This window comes from Festucalex cinctus, chromosome 20 (genome assembly GCF_051991245.1).
Source record: "Festucalex cinctus isolate MCC-2025b chromosome 20, RoL_Fcin_1.0, whole genome shotgun sequence".
In the NCBI taxonomy this organism is placed as follows: Eukaryota; Metazoa; Chordata; class Actinopteri; order Syngnathiformes; family Syngnathidae; genus Festucalex; species Festucalex cinctus.
Window position 1 is genome coordinate 11,504,973 of NC_135430.1, and position 16,522 is coordinate 11,521,494.

Here is a 16,522-nt window from a genome sequence, read left to right on the forward strand (position 1 = left end):
GGGTGGGGACACACAAACAAATTACAGGCAATCCGTCCTGTATTCTCATCGACCTTTCCCAAGCAGTTGTAAATTCCGGGGCTCCATTCAAGTGGATGCACCATTCCAAAAGTTGAAACCTTTCACATTTTACACCAGCTGAGTAAGAAAAGGCCTCATTTTAGAAAGCTGCCACAACCTGGGGCCCATCATGCGCTCAGGCCCCATCACAACCAGCTGCAATTTTATACATGTGAATATGTGTGCGTCCTGTATGTTTTAATAAATATTTCCTGCAAATAAAACCCAAATGAGACTCAAGTGAATGTGTCAGTGCATTTGCAGTACTACTGAGGCTTTATTTGCAAACAAAAAACACCCAAACAAATTCACTGAACTGGCAAACTTTTTTTTTTTTTTTTTTTTCCCCTGCCCAAACAAATTATAATAGCCTCATGATTTAGGGTCTTCCAAACGAGTTTTGTGCAGCTTGGCAGCAAGCTTGTTGGTCTCATCAGCCTGCAGCTGGGACAGTGGGGCACTCCACATCTGCTTCTTTCTGGGGTACAGTTTCTAGGAGAGATGAAAATATTTTTTTATTTTTTTTTTGCTCCCGCTTCACTCACACGCGGCAAGCAACTCCTACCTGGAGCTTTTTCTTGAGCGGATCATGCACCACTCCATGTCGCCACAGGCTTTCCTAGTAAACGGCAGCAGCAAAAAAATAAATAGTCGCATAAGCCTCAATTTGCTTCTTGAATATTACAAAGTGTCAACATGACTTCAAGGACGTGATTCAACAATTTAAAGGCATTCTTTCCCATTAGGAAAAGCCATGGTACATCAAATAAAGTTGTCAGAACACTACACACAAAACAGCCATTTTTAGGTTTTGGGCAAAAATTTCAGGAAGACCATCAAGAAGCATCAGCACCATAGGAGACTGAGTGTTTCGGTATGGATGTCCACTTTACCTTAAAGGCGAAGTTCTTGCTGCAGCCAGGGTACGGGCAGCTGAAAGGCTTCCTCCCTTCGTGGTCCCCAAGGACGTGGCTGTCCAGGTTGAAACGGCGGGTAAACGTTTTTGAGCAGCCTTGTTTGGGGCACGGGAAGCTCGGCTTCCCCCCGCTGTGGTAGAGCATTTTGTGCTGGTGTAGGAACCACCTGTTGAACTGCTTCTTACATGCCGGGCATGGCAGCTTAACTTTTTTTTTTTTTGGGGGGGGGGGGATAAAAAAAAATAATCCAAGAGGCCTGCTGTGAGAGAACAAACCAAAATGGCTCATACCTCTGTGTTCCTTGCGGTGCTCTTGGTACTCTGACCACGTCTTTGCCAAGAAAGGGCAGAACTCATCCTCACAGGGGTAACCTTAAATTTCAATTAGACGCGTTTATTTTTTTTCTAATTAAAATGCACAAGTGTTCCCTTTAAATATAAATTAAAATCAAAGCATGTTTAAGTATCCCTCAATTATTTCCTGTATGCAGCCGTGAATGGACATTTTGGCAACCCCATCGATGTTTACCTTTATGCATGTTCTCATGGTGCTTCAGCTTGCCAAGCGAGGGGAATTCCCTCGCACAGTCATCCACACGACAACTAGAACAGAAAATCACTCCATTTTAATAATGACCGTAGACATTTGTGCATCTGATTGGTAGCTCTGTACCAAAACGGCAGGCTGCCTTGGTGCTCCCCCATGTGGGCCTTCAGCTGGTACTTCTTGTTGAAGCTACTTTGGCAGCCCTGATGTGTACACTGAAAAAAAGAAAAAGTTAAAGTCAGGTATACACCCAACTGAGTAGACATCAAAAGGATACCAATGTCTAAAAGATTATCCTAAGTAATTAGTGTAAAGTAATAATTTGCAACTATTTCAGCCGAGCCCAACTGTGTGCTGCGTCAAACTGAACAACGGCCAATTAGCAAATTGGTCATCGGCTAAGCTAACAGTTAGCCTAGCCCTCATCATCGTTCTTCGAAGCAGTCTTAATGCCTCTCATAGTCAGTTTTAGTACAACAGGCATTTATGCCTCATCTCTCACATTTTAAGAAGTTTAAAAAAATAAATAAAAAAAACTCACTTGATATCGAGCCTCCTTCTGCTGGTGTGCTCGAGCGATGTGATTTTTTAAGCCGGCGTGTCGCAAAAACATCTCAGAGCAGCCGTCTGTCGGACACCTTCACACGAAGAAACAAATAAAGTACAAAACACATCGTAAACCAATTAAATAAAAGACAAGAAGAAGAGGGTCTTACTTGTGCCGTTTCTCGCCACTGTGGTTGATCTCGTGTCTGTTGAGCGCATAACTGCTGCAAAAACTCTTCTCGCAGCTTGCGCAGGAAAACGGTTTCTAGGGGATAATCCCCCAAACAATCCAAAAATGTTTATCCAAAAATCACACGTAGTTGAACATCACGATATATATATATATATATTTATTTATTTATTTTAACTTTTTATCACTTACCAATCCAGTGTGTTTGCACAGATGGGCCTCGAGTTTCCACGCCTTGGTGAACTTGGCCTGACAGTCAAAAAACGAGCAGATGTAACTTTTGGGACCTTGCAACCTCTCCCCCATTTTTAATGAGCACGAAACATCAGATATGGTGTTGTGGTTGAGGATAGCAGAAACCAAAAAAATACTATGTGATAAGGGGCAGGACAATTACTGACCTACACCTGGCGACTAACCACGTGCTTGATTTAACTTATTGGATCAAACCACTCTGGAAGACAAAGAGGGGGGTCTAAAAAGTAGACATTTTTTAACAGTACAAAAAAAATGCTGAAAAATGATCACATTGGGCTATAGTAAATAGTAATGCAATTTGAACAGGTGCAATCGTGATCACATTGTTGCTCATGCATTGTAAACGTCCTCCACTCTTTTATCCACATTGATTGATTGATTCTAGCTTTAAAAATGTCACCCGTGTCTCCAGGAAGGAGACGACTGTCTGCGTTTCTCACACACATACACACACGCGTGCTCCTTAATCTTATCAACAGTCCAATATATTTTTCTGGAAGATTTGTCCCTCGCGGAAGTGAATGAAGCTTTCCAAAGTGAATATAGCATTTTAGCTAACGCGTTTAGCATAAATTTGAACACACCAACTTAAAAACGTAAAAAGCCATAAAAAGTTTTTATGGCTAAGAAATTCAACATTGCAACCATTTGATGTCACTCAACACCAACCCCCCACCCAAAAAATACCTCACGCAGTTGCAAACCCTGGGATTTATGTTGGTTGTGCAGTATGTTGTCACAAGTTTGATAATCATCTGAAAGATTTAGTCATGAAAATTAGGGATCCTGGTCTTAAAACATTATTTAAAAAATGAATAAAAATAGTTCCCAACAGCAAATTCAGTAGACTTATCAACAACAAAACAAACAAAACTGAACAGGAAGTCGGCCATTTTGTGTGATTAACTGGATTTTCTAAAATGAGTTCTGTTTGATATTGGACAAATTGGAACGTTAAATTCTGAAGCTTTGTTTTGTTTTGTTTTACATATGTCACGTGATTCCCAAGTACAATTCCTTATATTTAGGTGCAATGTCAATGTTCAAACTATGTGCATAATGTTACAGTGACTAACTTGTAGCCTAATAGCAGCATTTTCATGAACATTTAGATGTACTATGCTACTTTTTTTTTTTTTTTTTTTTTTTTTTTAATGTTGGTTAAGCTATGGTGGTACCATTTAGTTTGGGTGGAGCATAGTGCCTAACGACCATTTTGAAGAACTGTTCAGTCAAAAGGAAAAAAAAAAAAACAACAACATAGAAATATAGAAAACATATAGACCGATCAACACAAAATTGGGTGGCTGTTTCTAAGGTAAAACATACAGGATGTGTGGGGGGGGAAAAAAAACTTCAAGGACCTAAAATGAACAAGAAGTCAATCATTTTGGTTTGAAGCAGTCATTTATGGCAGCCACTTGGTCCATCGGGCAACATGTCTGTCCAACATTCCTATGTGAGTGTTTCTTGCCTGATATCAGGCTACTTACGAACATATAAGCCAGCGAATGAAACAAATGCAACAAAACAAATAGCGGTGAGGAATTCAGCTACGCTATCTTGCTGTCTAAACATCAATCCTGTGCTCCTATGTGAAACCTTTTGACTTGCCGGTGTGAATGGGGCCTATTGAGAGCCTGTTGGACGTTACCTCAGTGCCCTCCCACGCTCCAGGTGAGCGGCCGGGGGTCGGGCGACGAGGCGCTTATCAGCCCCATCCGGTCCCCACCTCCACCCCAGCCCCTCTGCTGTCAGGTGGACGATCAATACACATGCACACATATATGAGCCTGACTGTGTGATAAAGGCAGCCAGGCTGACACCACACCTAACACTCTGTTTGGCCTATAGTGGGTTTTCCCTCTGCCTTTGTTACTACTACACACCTCTATCAAACACACACATATTTAAGCACGTGTATAAATTTGCACACAAAAGATAAGAGGTTTGTGCTGCTGTTCACTGCTCTGTGTACTATTTTTTAATATAGTCCCATCCGAATATTTTCTCTATATTTTATCTCCACATTATGAAAACATGCCCTGCGATTGGCTGGCAACCAGTTCAGGGTGTACCCCTCCTACTGCCCGAAGCCAGCTGGGATAGGCTCCAGCACCCCCCGCGACCCTTGTGAGGAGTGAGCGGTCAAGAAAATGGATGGATTATGAAAACAGAAATTACACTGAGAGATTAAAGTCAGCGTATAACGACAGTAAAGTTGTATATTTTCAAGAATGAAGTCAGGATAGTAAAGAATAGTTGTGTATTTTCTAGGTAAAAAATAAATTAAAAAAAATAATCAAGATTAAAGATGTATATTTTGGAGATTTGTGTCCAAATACTGTGAGAATTAAATCATATATTTTTGAGAAAAAAATTGAGATATTTTATTAGTTTTTTGTTTAATGTCATAATGTGACAGAAGTACTTACTTGTCCAGTACATTTTAATGATTAAAATCAGAATTTTATAAAAAATAAAATAAAGTAATGACTAAATTGGTACATGTTCATTAAAAAAAATATGCTCTAGAGAAAAAAGTGTTGCATATTTTTGAAACAAGACTAAAAAAATGTTTGTATTTGGGATTAAACGCTGATTATTGTGAGAATAAAGTATATTTTCGAGGAAAGAAGAACATGTATGCATACTTTTGATATTAAAACTGATTAATCAGCCTATAATTTGCTCTTTAAATAATCTGCAAAAATTGGTACCAATGGCCCATTTTTTGCTGATTTTTCTCTTTGTTGTAAACAATTAGGGATTTTTTTTTTTTTTTTTTTATTTATTTATCGGCTTTAAATCAGTTATTGGAATTTTTCTCTGCCTAAAAAAATCCTTATCAGTTGGGCCCTAATAAGAATATTACAAGAATTAAATGGCATATTTTAAAAATAAAAGTTTACAAGTCTATAAATTGTAATCTAATTAAAATCAGTCGGAATATTACTTGAAATTGTTTTATATTGTTTTGAAGAAAAAAGTTGTATATTAGCGCAAAAAAATAACATGTGTTTTCAATGTGAAAGTCGGAATATTAGGAGAATTAAGCTGTACATTTTGTGGGATAAAAGTTGTATATTTTCAAGATGAAAGTCAGAATTTTGTGGTGTGGTGTTAATATGTAACATGCCAGGTCGATGCAGCTGCTTGAAGCTGCTGGCTGAGCGCACAAACTCAATCTGTTTGTGTGTGCGTGTCAAACGTGTGATTAAGTTCATACTCCACACAGCTTTTATCCAAATATCTCCTCCTCTTCCCACCCCTCGCACACACACACATACTTGTGTGTCCTCACCCTCTCTCTTGCGTGTTTACTTCTTGTTCATTCAATGAGTAACCCTCGTGAGTCATCCCACAAATGCCCAGGTGGACCTGTGAGCGGTTGACAAAATTATTTATTTTACATTGGCTTATTCTAACATCAAGTATTTGGATGATTGTTAACTATGGAGCTACTTGGCGTAAATATTTACTGAGAGCCGCATTAATTCCTGGTCATTTTTTGTCTTGATGAGAAAACAGGATGGAATACTCGTATGCCAACTTATCAGCGCCTCCTTATCTAGAATACTACAAGCAAAAAAAATACAGACATCCTGGATCAATACGAAGGGGATTTGACTGCCAACTCGCTTGTTGATTAATTGCAATTTTGTTTTCCCATCTTTTATCTTATCCCTTATGCTACTTAGCACAGATAAGACTGAATTCCCTGACCTTTCTGGGGGGAAAACCTCCAAACAGGCTTCAGGGCCCTTGAGAGGATTTGATGAAATTCTGTAAACAGAACAAGAGTTAGATTATTTGTACAAATGACTTTGAAAAGCAAAGTTTCCACATCCCCGCTTGAGAGAATCCATCATCTTCAAATGAGTCAAAAAATAAAGTGTTCTTTATCACATTCACATATTTCATCCCGTCACTTCGGATCTCGCTGAGCAGACTGGTGCTAATTTGTGTCAATATTGGATAAAGTACCCAGGTTGGAACATGCAGATACCCCATTTGTCACATTAGCAGTCAGCCATGCTGGCTTGGGCTCGCACTGATTAAACAAGTGTTACTCCTCACACGGGGAAAACATTTGTTCCTTCTGTTTCATTGGATTTGTTAATGTTTGTGAATTATGGTTACTGTTGATCATTACTTCAACGTCAAGGGCTATAAGAATATGTAGAAGAAGAAGGCACACACAGTTATACTTACTGTTAGTTTGTTTTTTTAAATTCATATATGTATTCATTTCATTCATGTTATATTTCTGGTCTACAAGCGTTTCACTTTTAAGACCTAGGACGCCATGTTGTTGGCTCCCAATGGAATCAAATGAGTGAACTACTGTACAGTACACTGAATATTAATCTAAAATGTGCATTGTGATCATTTTCCGTAACATTTGCTGTAAGGAAAATAAACTATAGTGTCCTTTCGAATCCAAAGAAAACGCAGTTCCCTTATTGCACACTTCCCCCTGGTGGACCTTTTGTGACACTACTACTACTGCAACGACAACTGGAGGTCCTTGATTTGCGAGCTAATTACACGTATAGCTATCAGCAACGCACAATAACGCAGTATGTGACTTAGTTTTTTGCAGATTTATTTTTTAAGCCATCATATAACAAAATATATATTTTTTTACTTTCAGCTGCAGGTTATATTTTAGTCACGCAACTTTTATCGACATAAAGCACTTTTTTATTCTCACAATAATTTTACATTAATATAAATGTACAACTTTTAAACGTTACTATAAAAAAATCCCTAAAAAAAAACCCAAAACAAAAAGTACTTATGACATCTATTAAAAAAAAATTGTCTAGAAAAGTACTATGGGGGAAAAAAAAGGACGCATTTTCATTTTGAAAAATCTATTTTCTGATTATACACCTTAACTAGAAAATGACTCAAGAAAAACAAACATTTTTCCCTAAATGTTTTAAATTCTGTCATAAATCTCAATACAGTTCTTAAAAAATGTGTAAAAAATAAATTAAATCTCAAAAAATTACTACTAATCTTGAAAGTGTACAACTTTCTTATATTGGAACAACCTAAAAAATTATTTTTTAGTTCTCTATAGTCTGACTACTCAAAAAAAAAATACAATTTGATCACAACCAATGCACAGGTGAATCTCAAAAAGTATTACTCAAATCTAAAGGCCAATTCCTACCAACTATTAAATATTTTGATGGTTGATTCTAATTTCTTGGCAAATTTGAATTGAGATACAATCAAAAACAAACAAAAAAATCATGAAATATTTCACTCTGTAGTTAATCATTGTCCATGGTATTTTTATTTGTGATGCACTGCAATTGTGCTCTTCTAATATGGACGTATTTAAAGCACTGTAAAAGGAAATGAAATGTGAGCAGTGATGGCTGTGTACAAACAAACATTTTTATTTTTATTTTAACAGGCACTTTACGCCATGAACTCATAGGGGATGGGCTCCAGCAGCTGAGGCTGGTTCTTCTTGGTGCTGACAAAATGAGCTTCGCGTGGAGGAGCAGGCTGCAAAGAACGGATGTGACATGAGAAAGTTACGTCACAAGCCGAATGACTCAAAAACAACTTGCGTGACCGTTTCCGGCGTGCTCCTTCTGACCTGGCGCTTGAGCTCCACCCAGGTGCCCTTCTGCTTGGCCTCCAGCTTCTTGCTGTCGTTCTCTTTGACGCGCTTCAGGAAGCTGGCGCGGCTCATTGAGTGCTTCACGTGCTCAATGCGGACGTTGATCTTCTTGGCCAGGATCTTGCCCCTGCAGGCACAAACCACCCGCAACCCAAACGTTTGAAAAAGGGGAGTTCGCCCGCTCACTGGGTCCACTCTAGCTTTCTCGTCACACCCACATCGCCATTTTCAAAATATCCGCTATCGTTTGTTGTAACCCCGCAAGCGCCTCAGCTTCAACAGGACGGTTGAGGCCGAGGATGCCGGAGGTCAGAGTGCTTTCCCCCACATGAATGACCACAGTGGACACGAACTGTCACGGTGGCAAAGTGATCGTGGGGTTGACTTACCTCTCTCCTTCGGCCAAATAACAGGCATTTAAATATTGTCTGTGTGCGTGACGTGTACTTACTTGACCTGCTTGTTGACAATGACACCGACGGCATGTTGGGTGACGTTGTATACGCGCCCGGTCTTGCCGTGGTAGCATTTGTGTGGCATACCCTTCTGAATGGTACCTGTGCCCTGGAGGAAAAAAAAAAAAAAAAAAAAAAAAAAAAAGTACACACAAACAGTCATGACGTTGGTCACCAATTTATCAATATTTTAAATTTATATTATTTAGAATTGATTAAAACAGATTTTAAAAATTCACAATGTATACAATATATTCTATTACTGCACTTAAAACACATGGGATGATGAAACGACAACCTAGCTACATCTAACATACACAATCACTAACCCATGTTAGATAAACAAGTGCCACAACCAAATTAAACTCCACCCTATTCATTCCTTCATTTATATTTTTAAGATTCAAATGTACCCGATAAAATCATTACCTTGATGTCAACAATGTCACCCTTCTTGTAGATGCGCATGTATGTGGACAGGGGAATCGGGCCTGTCAAATTGGAAGGAAATCACTCGTTGTAAACGTGCATGGCTTGCAAAGACAGCATATACTTGCACAAATTGGGGAAAACACTCACCATGTTTGCGGAATGGCCTGCTAAACATGTACCGGGTCCCCCTCCTCTTGCCTCTGGTGTTCGTCATGTTGCCTGCTTACTGAGATGAATACAAAATAAGTCAATATGTGAAATTTGTATGAGATACATGACTTAGAACGAGTGAGTAATTTTGTAATTTCATAAGTGACTAGCATATGGACTCGGTATGTAGGTTTTAACCATTAACGCCCCTAAATTGCAACTATTGCCACAACTGTACATAGGGCTATAGCTACAACGCTGCGTCACATGTAAACGTTTAACATTTCGAAAAGGCTTAGGAACATTTGGCAACAGTGGCAAACTATCACAAACAAACACAAAATACAAATGTTAAAGCTGAAGACGTGTCGAATACGTATAAGGGAAGAAAAAAAAACTGGTAGTTGTTGCCTTCGAGGGCCACATGGAGAAGCACGCCGCAACTCCGGCTCACATTTAGCGGGATTTACGGTTCTTCCTCAGCAAGTTAATACCATATTTTCACAACAAACGTACAAAACAGGTGTTGTACTACATATACGAGTGCAAATATCGACGAAAAGGGGAATTTTTATAGGTTAAATTTGTAACTTCAACCGGAGAACATCTTACCCCGGAGTCTCGACAAGATGGCGGGTACGACGGAAAGAGAGATTCGAGGACCTCAAGCTCCGCCTTGCTGGGTGACAAGTGGGGCTGCCTCGTGTAATTGCCTGAACTAAAAGACAGAAAGTAACACGGATTTTGTTCATAGCGCATGAAATGGCTTTATAATAAAATTGCACTTTCAAGATTCAAGTTTTGTATTTGTCATGTGCACAAAATCAACTGTAATAAAAAGGAAAATTCAGTAATCATAAATATAATAAAACAAAGGGACAAGATGTTGCCATTCCGTTATTCACTCCAAGTAGGCGTTTTTTTTTATTTTCTACCATGTACAGTACTGTAATTTCTTTTAATAGTGGGCTGCCATTACTTATTTGTTATTATTATTATTATTATTATTATTATTATTATTATTATTATTATTATTATTACCTGCGATTGCCTGGCAACCAGTCCAGGGTGTACCCCGCCTCCTGCCCAGAGCCAGCTGAGATAGGCTCCAGCACCCCCCGCGACCCTGGTGAGAAATAGAGGAATAAGTGGTCAAGAAAATGGATGGATGGATGGATGGATATTATTAGTAGAAAGCATATCATAATTATGACTTACATTAAAAAAACAAAACAAAACGATGAGCTACTAAAACAATTATGTCAACTACCGCGGATAAAGCTTTGGCTAGGTGTAGACGTCGTTGTGCTCTACGAGAATCTAAATGTGACCTTTATTAGTGTTTTGTACGTGACATACGCGAGTTGTGCTGTTTCTACTAGTACAGTATTTGTTGTCTTATTTAACCGAGTTTTATTACAGGCGGAAACGGGTTTCATACATCACCAAAGACGCATGCGCAAGAAATGCACTAGAGTTTACTACGGGTTGGCAACAGCTGCTGCCACTGTTACCAGCCGAGCGGAGTGTGTCGTTTTTGATGACATAATTGCGCGTTTCGAACGCGTTTACGATGCTACTCTTATTCGTTATTACACGTGGCTTGCACTAAATTATACATAAATCGATCTCAAACAAAAACAAGCACCGTCAGCAACGACGGTAGTGGGTGCTGCCCAATGCGGAAGTGAACTGTAGGGAACCCTCTCGCTTTTTAGCCCGAATCTGTTCACGTGCTGTATGTTGATTTGGTCATTTGCCCGATGCGGAAGGAGCTTGCAGTGAATGCTCTCGCTTTTCTGTATTAGCCTCTGGACGCCTCCTCTGCCTGGGAGCCTGGCTGCTGCTCTAGCAAAGCAAAGCAATAATCAGGAGCTGATCTGGTTGAGCGAGGCGGTGTGCTTGGAAGATGGCACTGGCTGAATGGAAATCCTAATGACAGTCTCCAAATTTGCCTCTTTTTGTACCATGGTGAGTGTCGTGTGATCTTCGGCCGCGCCTTCCCGTGCTTTCCGTAGCGCCGAATGTGTACATTGGTGTGCTACTCGAACCCCTGTTTGTAGCAAAGGGCGCTAGTTAGCCACCTAGCTAATGTCAGGCTAACAAGCAGCCTACAAGTGACAGCTCGCACAGCAGTGGCGCGCACATCTGAAGAATAGACGAGCAAACACCGCGTTTAGTAAATGGTGAGTAGGGAGAGCAAGAGCCAAGTTGAGATGCTCGAATCCCTTTGACAAGCTACTTGGTATTCCTAACGCAAGGCAATGACGACATGGTTGAACATCAGCTGCGCAGTTGTGGAGAGCTTCCAGCTCCTTGTCCACTCCAGACGCATATACGGAACAGGGGTCTTCGCTTTACGACGGGGCTTCGGTCCTGTCCGTAAGTTTGAGTACAAAATAAAAACGCTTTATGTCTTGTTTGTTTGGCCTTCACAGGGCGCCAATGCCTCTGCTCTGGAGAAAGAGATTGGATCTGAGCAGTTTCCGGTCAATGAGCACTACTTCGGCCTGGTCAACGTATGTCACCTTCACCAGATGCGGTGTTTTCTGGATGGAGTCACATATGTCAACCAGAACCTCTTTTCTTTTTCCAGTTCGGGAACACCTGCTACTGCAACTCGGTGCTGCAGGCGCTCTACTTCTGCCGGCCCTTCCGGGAGAAGATCCTGGCGTATCGCGGGCAGCCCCGGCGCAAGGAGAACCTGCTCACTTGCCTGGCCGACCTCTTCCACAGCATCGCCAACCAGAAGAGGAAAGTGGGCGTCATACCGCCGAAGAAGTTCATCACACGCTTGCGAAAAGAGAACGGTGAGGACAACAATGCCCGTCTTCATATTTCAATGATTTTGTCGCTTTTTGAGAATTAACGGGAACTCAAATCAGATTTAATTTCATAGCCGTATCCTACCTGTTTATTTTGTCTGGTCGCAGAGCTGTTTGACAACTACATGCAGCAGGACGCCCACGAGTTCCTGAACTACCTGCTCAACACTATCGCCGACCTGCTCCAGGAGGAGCGCAAGCAGGAGAAGACCAACGGCCGCCTGGCCAACGGCACCCTGGACTCGCAGAACAACAACAGCAACGCCACGCCCGCGCCCACTTGGGTGCACGAGATCTTCCAGGGAACCCTCACCAACGAGACCCGCTGCCTCACATGCGAAACGGTAACAGTCTGCCAAGTATAATAAATAAGTAAACTTCTTCTTTTTTTTTATTTTTTTTTATTTTAACATTAGCACAAATCTTAAAAATGGGCAAAAACGTGTATTCAAATATCAATTCCATCAAAATGTGTTCATAAAAATAGCACCTAAACATCTTTCTGCATGTTTGACTTTGTAATAGCGCCACCCGCAGGACTGGAGTGCAACTGTATCATCTTTGTCCGTCTTGTCCTTGCAGATAAGCAGCAAAGATGAGGACTTTCTGGACCTTTCTGTGGATGTAGAGCAGAATACCTCCATCACACACTGCCTACGGTAACGCCCGTTTCACGCGGAGCAGTTGTCTTAAACGTGCGCAAGTCAAGTTGAGCCGTGTTTCGCCCCTCAGAGGCTTCAGCAACACGGAGACACTGTGCAGCGAGTACAAATACTACTGTGAAGAATGTAGGAGCAAGCAGGAGGCGCACAAAAGGTTTGTTTGAACTTTAGAGACCCCACACACGACGATAAGAAAAAAAAATCAGCATCTTTCTGTGACCAGCACACTACACAGATAACGATAGCTCCACCGCTGTTAGTTTGGCCGTTAACAACAGTTCACTTTCGGATTTGCAATCGTAAATATTGAACTCCGACTGTTTTCGAAGCAGATCAGGAGCTGAAAATGACACACCCCACACCACAGGATAATCACTCAGGATAATCTTTGAGACATTTAACAATCGGGTCTTGACTGCCTTTGATCAAAAGGGTGAAGAAATCTTACATTCGCGTCCGATTATTGACCACATTTAAATAACGAACCGTCTGAACATCTACGATTGTCGGAAAAATCACGCCCAGCACACCACACTTTACACTACGGTGCCATTTAGGATTTGAATTTCGTAAATATTGAGCAGGTTTAACATTTACAGTTGTTGGGCCTGACTGTTTTCTGAGCAGATCGGGGGCTATAGATCACACACCCCACACCACAGGATAATCACTCATGGCAATCCTTGAGACATTTGAAAATGGGGCATTGGCTGCTCAGGATGATCGTTCAAAAACATCTCGATCTGTATGCGTGCACTGTGCAGCCTGCTTTAAATACTGAACAGTTTTAACATTTAATTCACCCTGAACAAACCTCAAACCAGAAGATAATCGCTCAGGATAATCTTTGAGATATTTAACAATCGGGTCTTGACTGACTGATCAAAAGGGTGAAAAATCTTACATTCGCGTCCGATTATTGGCCACTTTTAAATTTACAATTGCTAGCCATTAAATCACCCTGAACAAACCTCACACCACAGGATAATCATTTAGCGACATTTTACACTGATCATAAGTGCGGGCGGGAAATGTTAAAATGGGTGTCTATCACAAGCGTGTTACCCCGCATAACTGTCGCTCCCACGGCGCCGCAGGATGCGCGTGAAGAAGCTGCCGATGATCCTGGCGCTGCACCTGAAGCGCTTCAAGTACATGGAGCAGCTCCAGCGCTACACCAAGCTGTCGTACCGCGTCGTCTTCCCGCTGGAGCTGCGCCTCTTCAACACGTCCGGAGATGCCACCAATCCCGAGAGGCTCTACGACCTGGTCGCCGTGGTCGTGCATTGCGGGAGGTACGGACGAAACACTCGGAAAGATTTATTAGGTTCATGTGGTATCGGATTTTGTGAAGAAAAATTGGAGTCTCAGAAAAATGCGGAATTTTAGGCCTCACCCTGAACTCATTCACTTGCAGCCATTTTCACTGAAGAATATTGCTATAAAAACATGGAACCTACCAAAAGAACGATTAGTCTTTCTTTCATCAGGAAAAAAAATATTTCTATCTGTTTCCATTTTGCAGCAAGTAGCTGTAATATAGCTAAGTTTCATCATTGTTCACAAAACTGTTTAAAACAGTGGGGAAAAGAGCCTTTTGTAACAAGGCCCTGGTTGATCTCATACTCTGCTGCCACTAGCATAAAAAAACAACAACGTATAAATACGTCTTTGGGACACTTAAAACATTTAAAATAGAACGTGTATATATACGTTTTTGTGAATAAATTATTTAAATAGACCTCGAGTAATAAATGCCTTACCCCAAATATTTTCCCCCCCAAATATAAAATTGCCTTACATTTTAATAAATCCCTTACCTGCCTAGTACTCAAAAAATAAAATAAATGAATAAATAATACACCTCTCTCAATCATTAGCAGTTATATGAGGAAATGTTGCAACATTATAATTTTTCGACATAACCATAAAAATTGATTTGTAAATAAAGGCCTTATCTAGTAGATCCCTGTTACTTTCTGCAATAGTAGTTTCTATTTTTGGCTAATTTATCATGTCCTTTTTCTACAATTCAATTTTTCTCCCGATCTTTTTTGTCTCCCCAGTGGTCCAAACAGAGGCCATTACATTGCCATTGTCAAAAGTCACGACTTCTGGTTGCTGTTTGATGACGACATCGTGGAGGTGAAGATGAACATCTGATTTCCCGCTTCACACACACACATTTTATTACTCTTTTTCATATTTTTAAACGCTGTATGTTTTTGCAGAAAATCGACGCGCAGGCCATCGAGGAGTTCTACGGCCTCACTTCGGAAATCTCCAAGAACTCCGAGTCGGGCTACATCCTCTTCTACCAGTCCAGGGACTAAACCCGGAACGAGGAAAGCCGGACATTGAACGCACCGCCGCAGCAGCCCGTGGAACAATAACGAACAAAATGGCATCAAGGACACTTTTAACGGCATAGCACGCCTATTTGCAGAGGTGGGCATTCCCTCAATATTGACAGAAGGTCCGTCAATGACGGACGCCCATTTTGTTGACGATTGATGGGAAACTTCTAACAACGGATGAATTTAGTACTGACGGAAGTGTGTTGTCGTACGTCAATGTAATTGTCAATCCATCAATAAATTTGCCAATTCGTCAATGACGGACATCCCATTTTGGTGACGTATTGACAAATAACGAAACATGATGGATGCCCGCCTCAAATGACGGAAACATCGACGAATGACCGACAGTTGGGTGTGTCCACACTGTTGACGATTGCCGAATGCTCAAAATTCACTGACTTCGCCCACCTCTGCCTATTTGTACAGATGTTTTGTTTTTGAGTGGCGTTCTAGTTTGAGGGATGAATGAGTCTTCAGTCATTCATAATATTTCCCCTCACCCGAGATGGGAATCATCATAAACTAAGATACTTACAAGGGGCGACATGGATTGTGTATTTCTACAGTGTACAGAATGGTATTTGTATAAATATTACAAAAAAAAAATATTGGAAAATGTCAGATGTATTAATAACACTATGGTGCACTTTTGATACCGTTTTGTAGGTGTTGGTGAGTTTAACGTGAGGGAGCAATGGAGGAGGAGGAAAAGGCCTGAATCGTGATCATTTTCTGTTTTAAAGAAAAAGAAAATAAAGCCAGTCTTGAGGCGATGTACTCTCGTTCTTTCAAAGTCACAGTGATGACTCATAGCTGCTCAATGTCGCCCCTTAGTGGTGCTCCCTGCTAATGACGTTCACTTCCGCTGCAACAAGAGCTATTTTTAACACGAGTACCTAAAGGGGCAGGTGCTTGGTTGGGCTGCACGAGAAAGTTTCACTTAGCAATATGAAATTCGGTCAAGGGCGGACACACCAAAAACTCTCAAGAATTCCATCAATTTAGTTTCAAGCAACCATTTTGCATCTCATTGCCAGAGAACAACTGGTAGCATCCTTGCCTTACACTAAGGTTAGTATAGTGAACGAAAACTAATCAAGTACCGGTAAGTAAAATTAGAGAAAATGTCCTTAGTTCTCTTATTTTGTCAAATAATATAATACATGATCTTTTGCAGTTCATTTGAAATGTATTTGCTTTGGTATTGCTTTTTTTTTTTTTTTTCTCAATCACAAGATGGAAGGTAAAATATTCTTTTGACAATTGTACTTTGTCACGCAAAAAAAAAAAGAAAATTTCAAAAATTGAAATCTGCTCTAAAAACTAACTTAATTTAAAGATTAAAAGTCAAAACAAAAGAAAAACTTGTAGTTTGTCACACAAAAAAATAACCAATTAAAAAAAAAATAAACATTGCTCTAAAAACTAATTAAAACTAACTGAATTTAAAGAACAAAATAACAGCTTATAGTTT

General features: G+C 40.4%; 3 protein-coding genes across 5 annotated transcripts; 1 reads left to right on the top strand and 2 right to left on the bottom strand.

Moving 5' to 3' along the window:
• Positions 1 to 301: 301 nt before the first annotated feature.
• Positions 302 to 2,680, bottom strand: gtf3ab (general transcription factor IIIA, b). The gene is made up of 9 exons (XM_077509580.1): positions 2,452 to 2,680; positions 2,240 to 2,334; positions 2,065 to 2,161; positions 1,650 to 1,738; positions 1,506 to 1,579; positions 1,268 to 1,348; positions 954 to 1,183; positions 626 to 679; positions 302 to 552 (listed from the first exon to the last, which is right to left on the bottom strand). Exons 1-9 carry the CDS (start codon positions 2,563 to 2,565, stop codon positions 433 to 435), a joined length of 954 nt encoding a protein of 317 aa, XP_077365706.1. The 5' UTR covers positions 2,566 to 2,680; the 3' UTR covers positions 302 to 432.
• A 5,230-nt stretch (positions 2,681 to 7,910) lies between these two features.
• On the bottom strand, positions 7,911 to 9,903 carry rpl21 (ribosomal protein L21). Of its 2 annotated transcripts, none has more exons than XM_077508346.1 (6): positions 9,814 to 9,903; positions 9,199 to 9,277; positions 9,049 to 9,110; positions 8,616 to 8,728; positions 8,141 to 8,291; positions 7,911 to 8,046 (listed from the first exon to the last, which is right to left on the bottom strand). In XM_077508346.1, exons 2-6 carry the CDS (start codon positions 9,263 to 9,265, stop codon positions 7,957 to 7,959), a joined length of 483 nt encoding a protein of 160 aa, XP_077364472.1. In that variant the 5' UTR covers positions 9,266 to 9,277; positions 9,814 to 9,903; the 3' UTR covers positions 7,911 to 7,956. The 2 variants fall into 2 exon arrangements, with proteins under 2 accessions (XP_077364472.1, XP_077364473.1); XM_077508347.1 differs by lacking the exon at positions 9,814 to 9,903 and adding an exon at positions 9,741 to 9,796.
• Positions 9,904 to 10,647: 744 nt separating this feature from the next.
• usp12a (ubiquitin specific peptidase 12a) lies at positions 10,648 to 15,821 on the top strand. Of its 2 annotated transcripts, XM_077508344.1 has the most exons (10): positions 10,648 to 10,939; positions 11,010 to 11,172; positions 11,640 to 11,720; positions 11,798 to 12,011; positions 12,135 to 12,370; positions 12,609 to 12,685; positions 12,759 to 12,842; positions 13,786 to 13,983; positions 14,755 to 14,833; positions 14,920 to 15,821. In XM_077508344.1, exons 2-10 carry the CDS (start codon positions 11,125 to 11,127, stop codon positions 15,019 to 15,021), a joined length of 1,119 nt encoding a protein of 372 aa, XP_077364470.1. In that variant the 5' UTR covers positions 10,648 to 10,939; positions 11,010 to 11,124; the 3' UTR covers positions 15,022 to 15,821. The 2 variants fall into 2 exon arrangements, with proteins under 2 accessions (XP_077364470.1, XP_077364469.1); XM_077508343.1 differs by having other exon boundaries at positions 10,648 to 11,172.
• Positions 15,822 to 16,522: the final 701 nt, after the last annotated feature.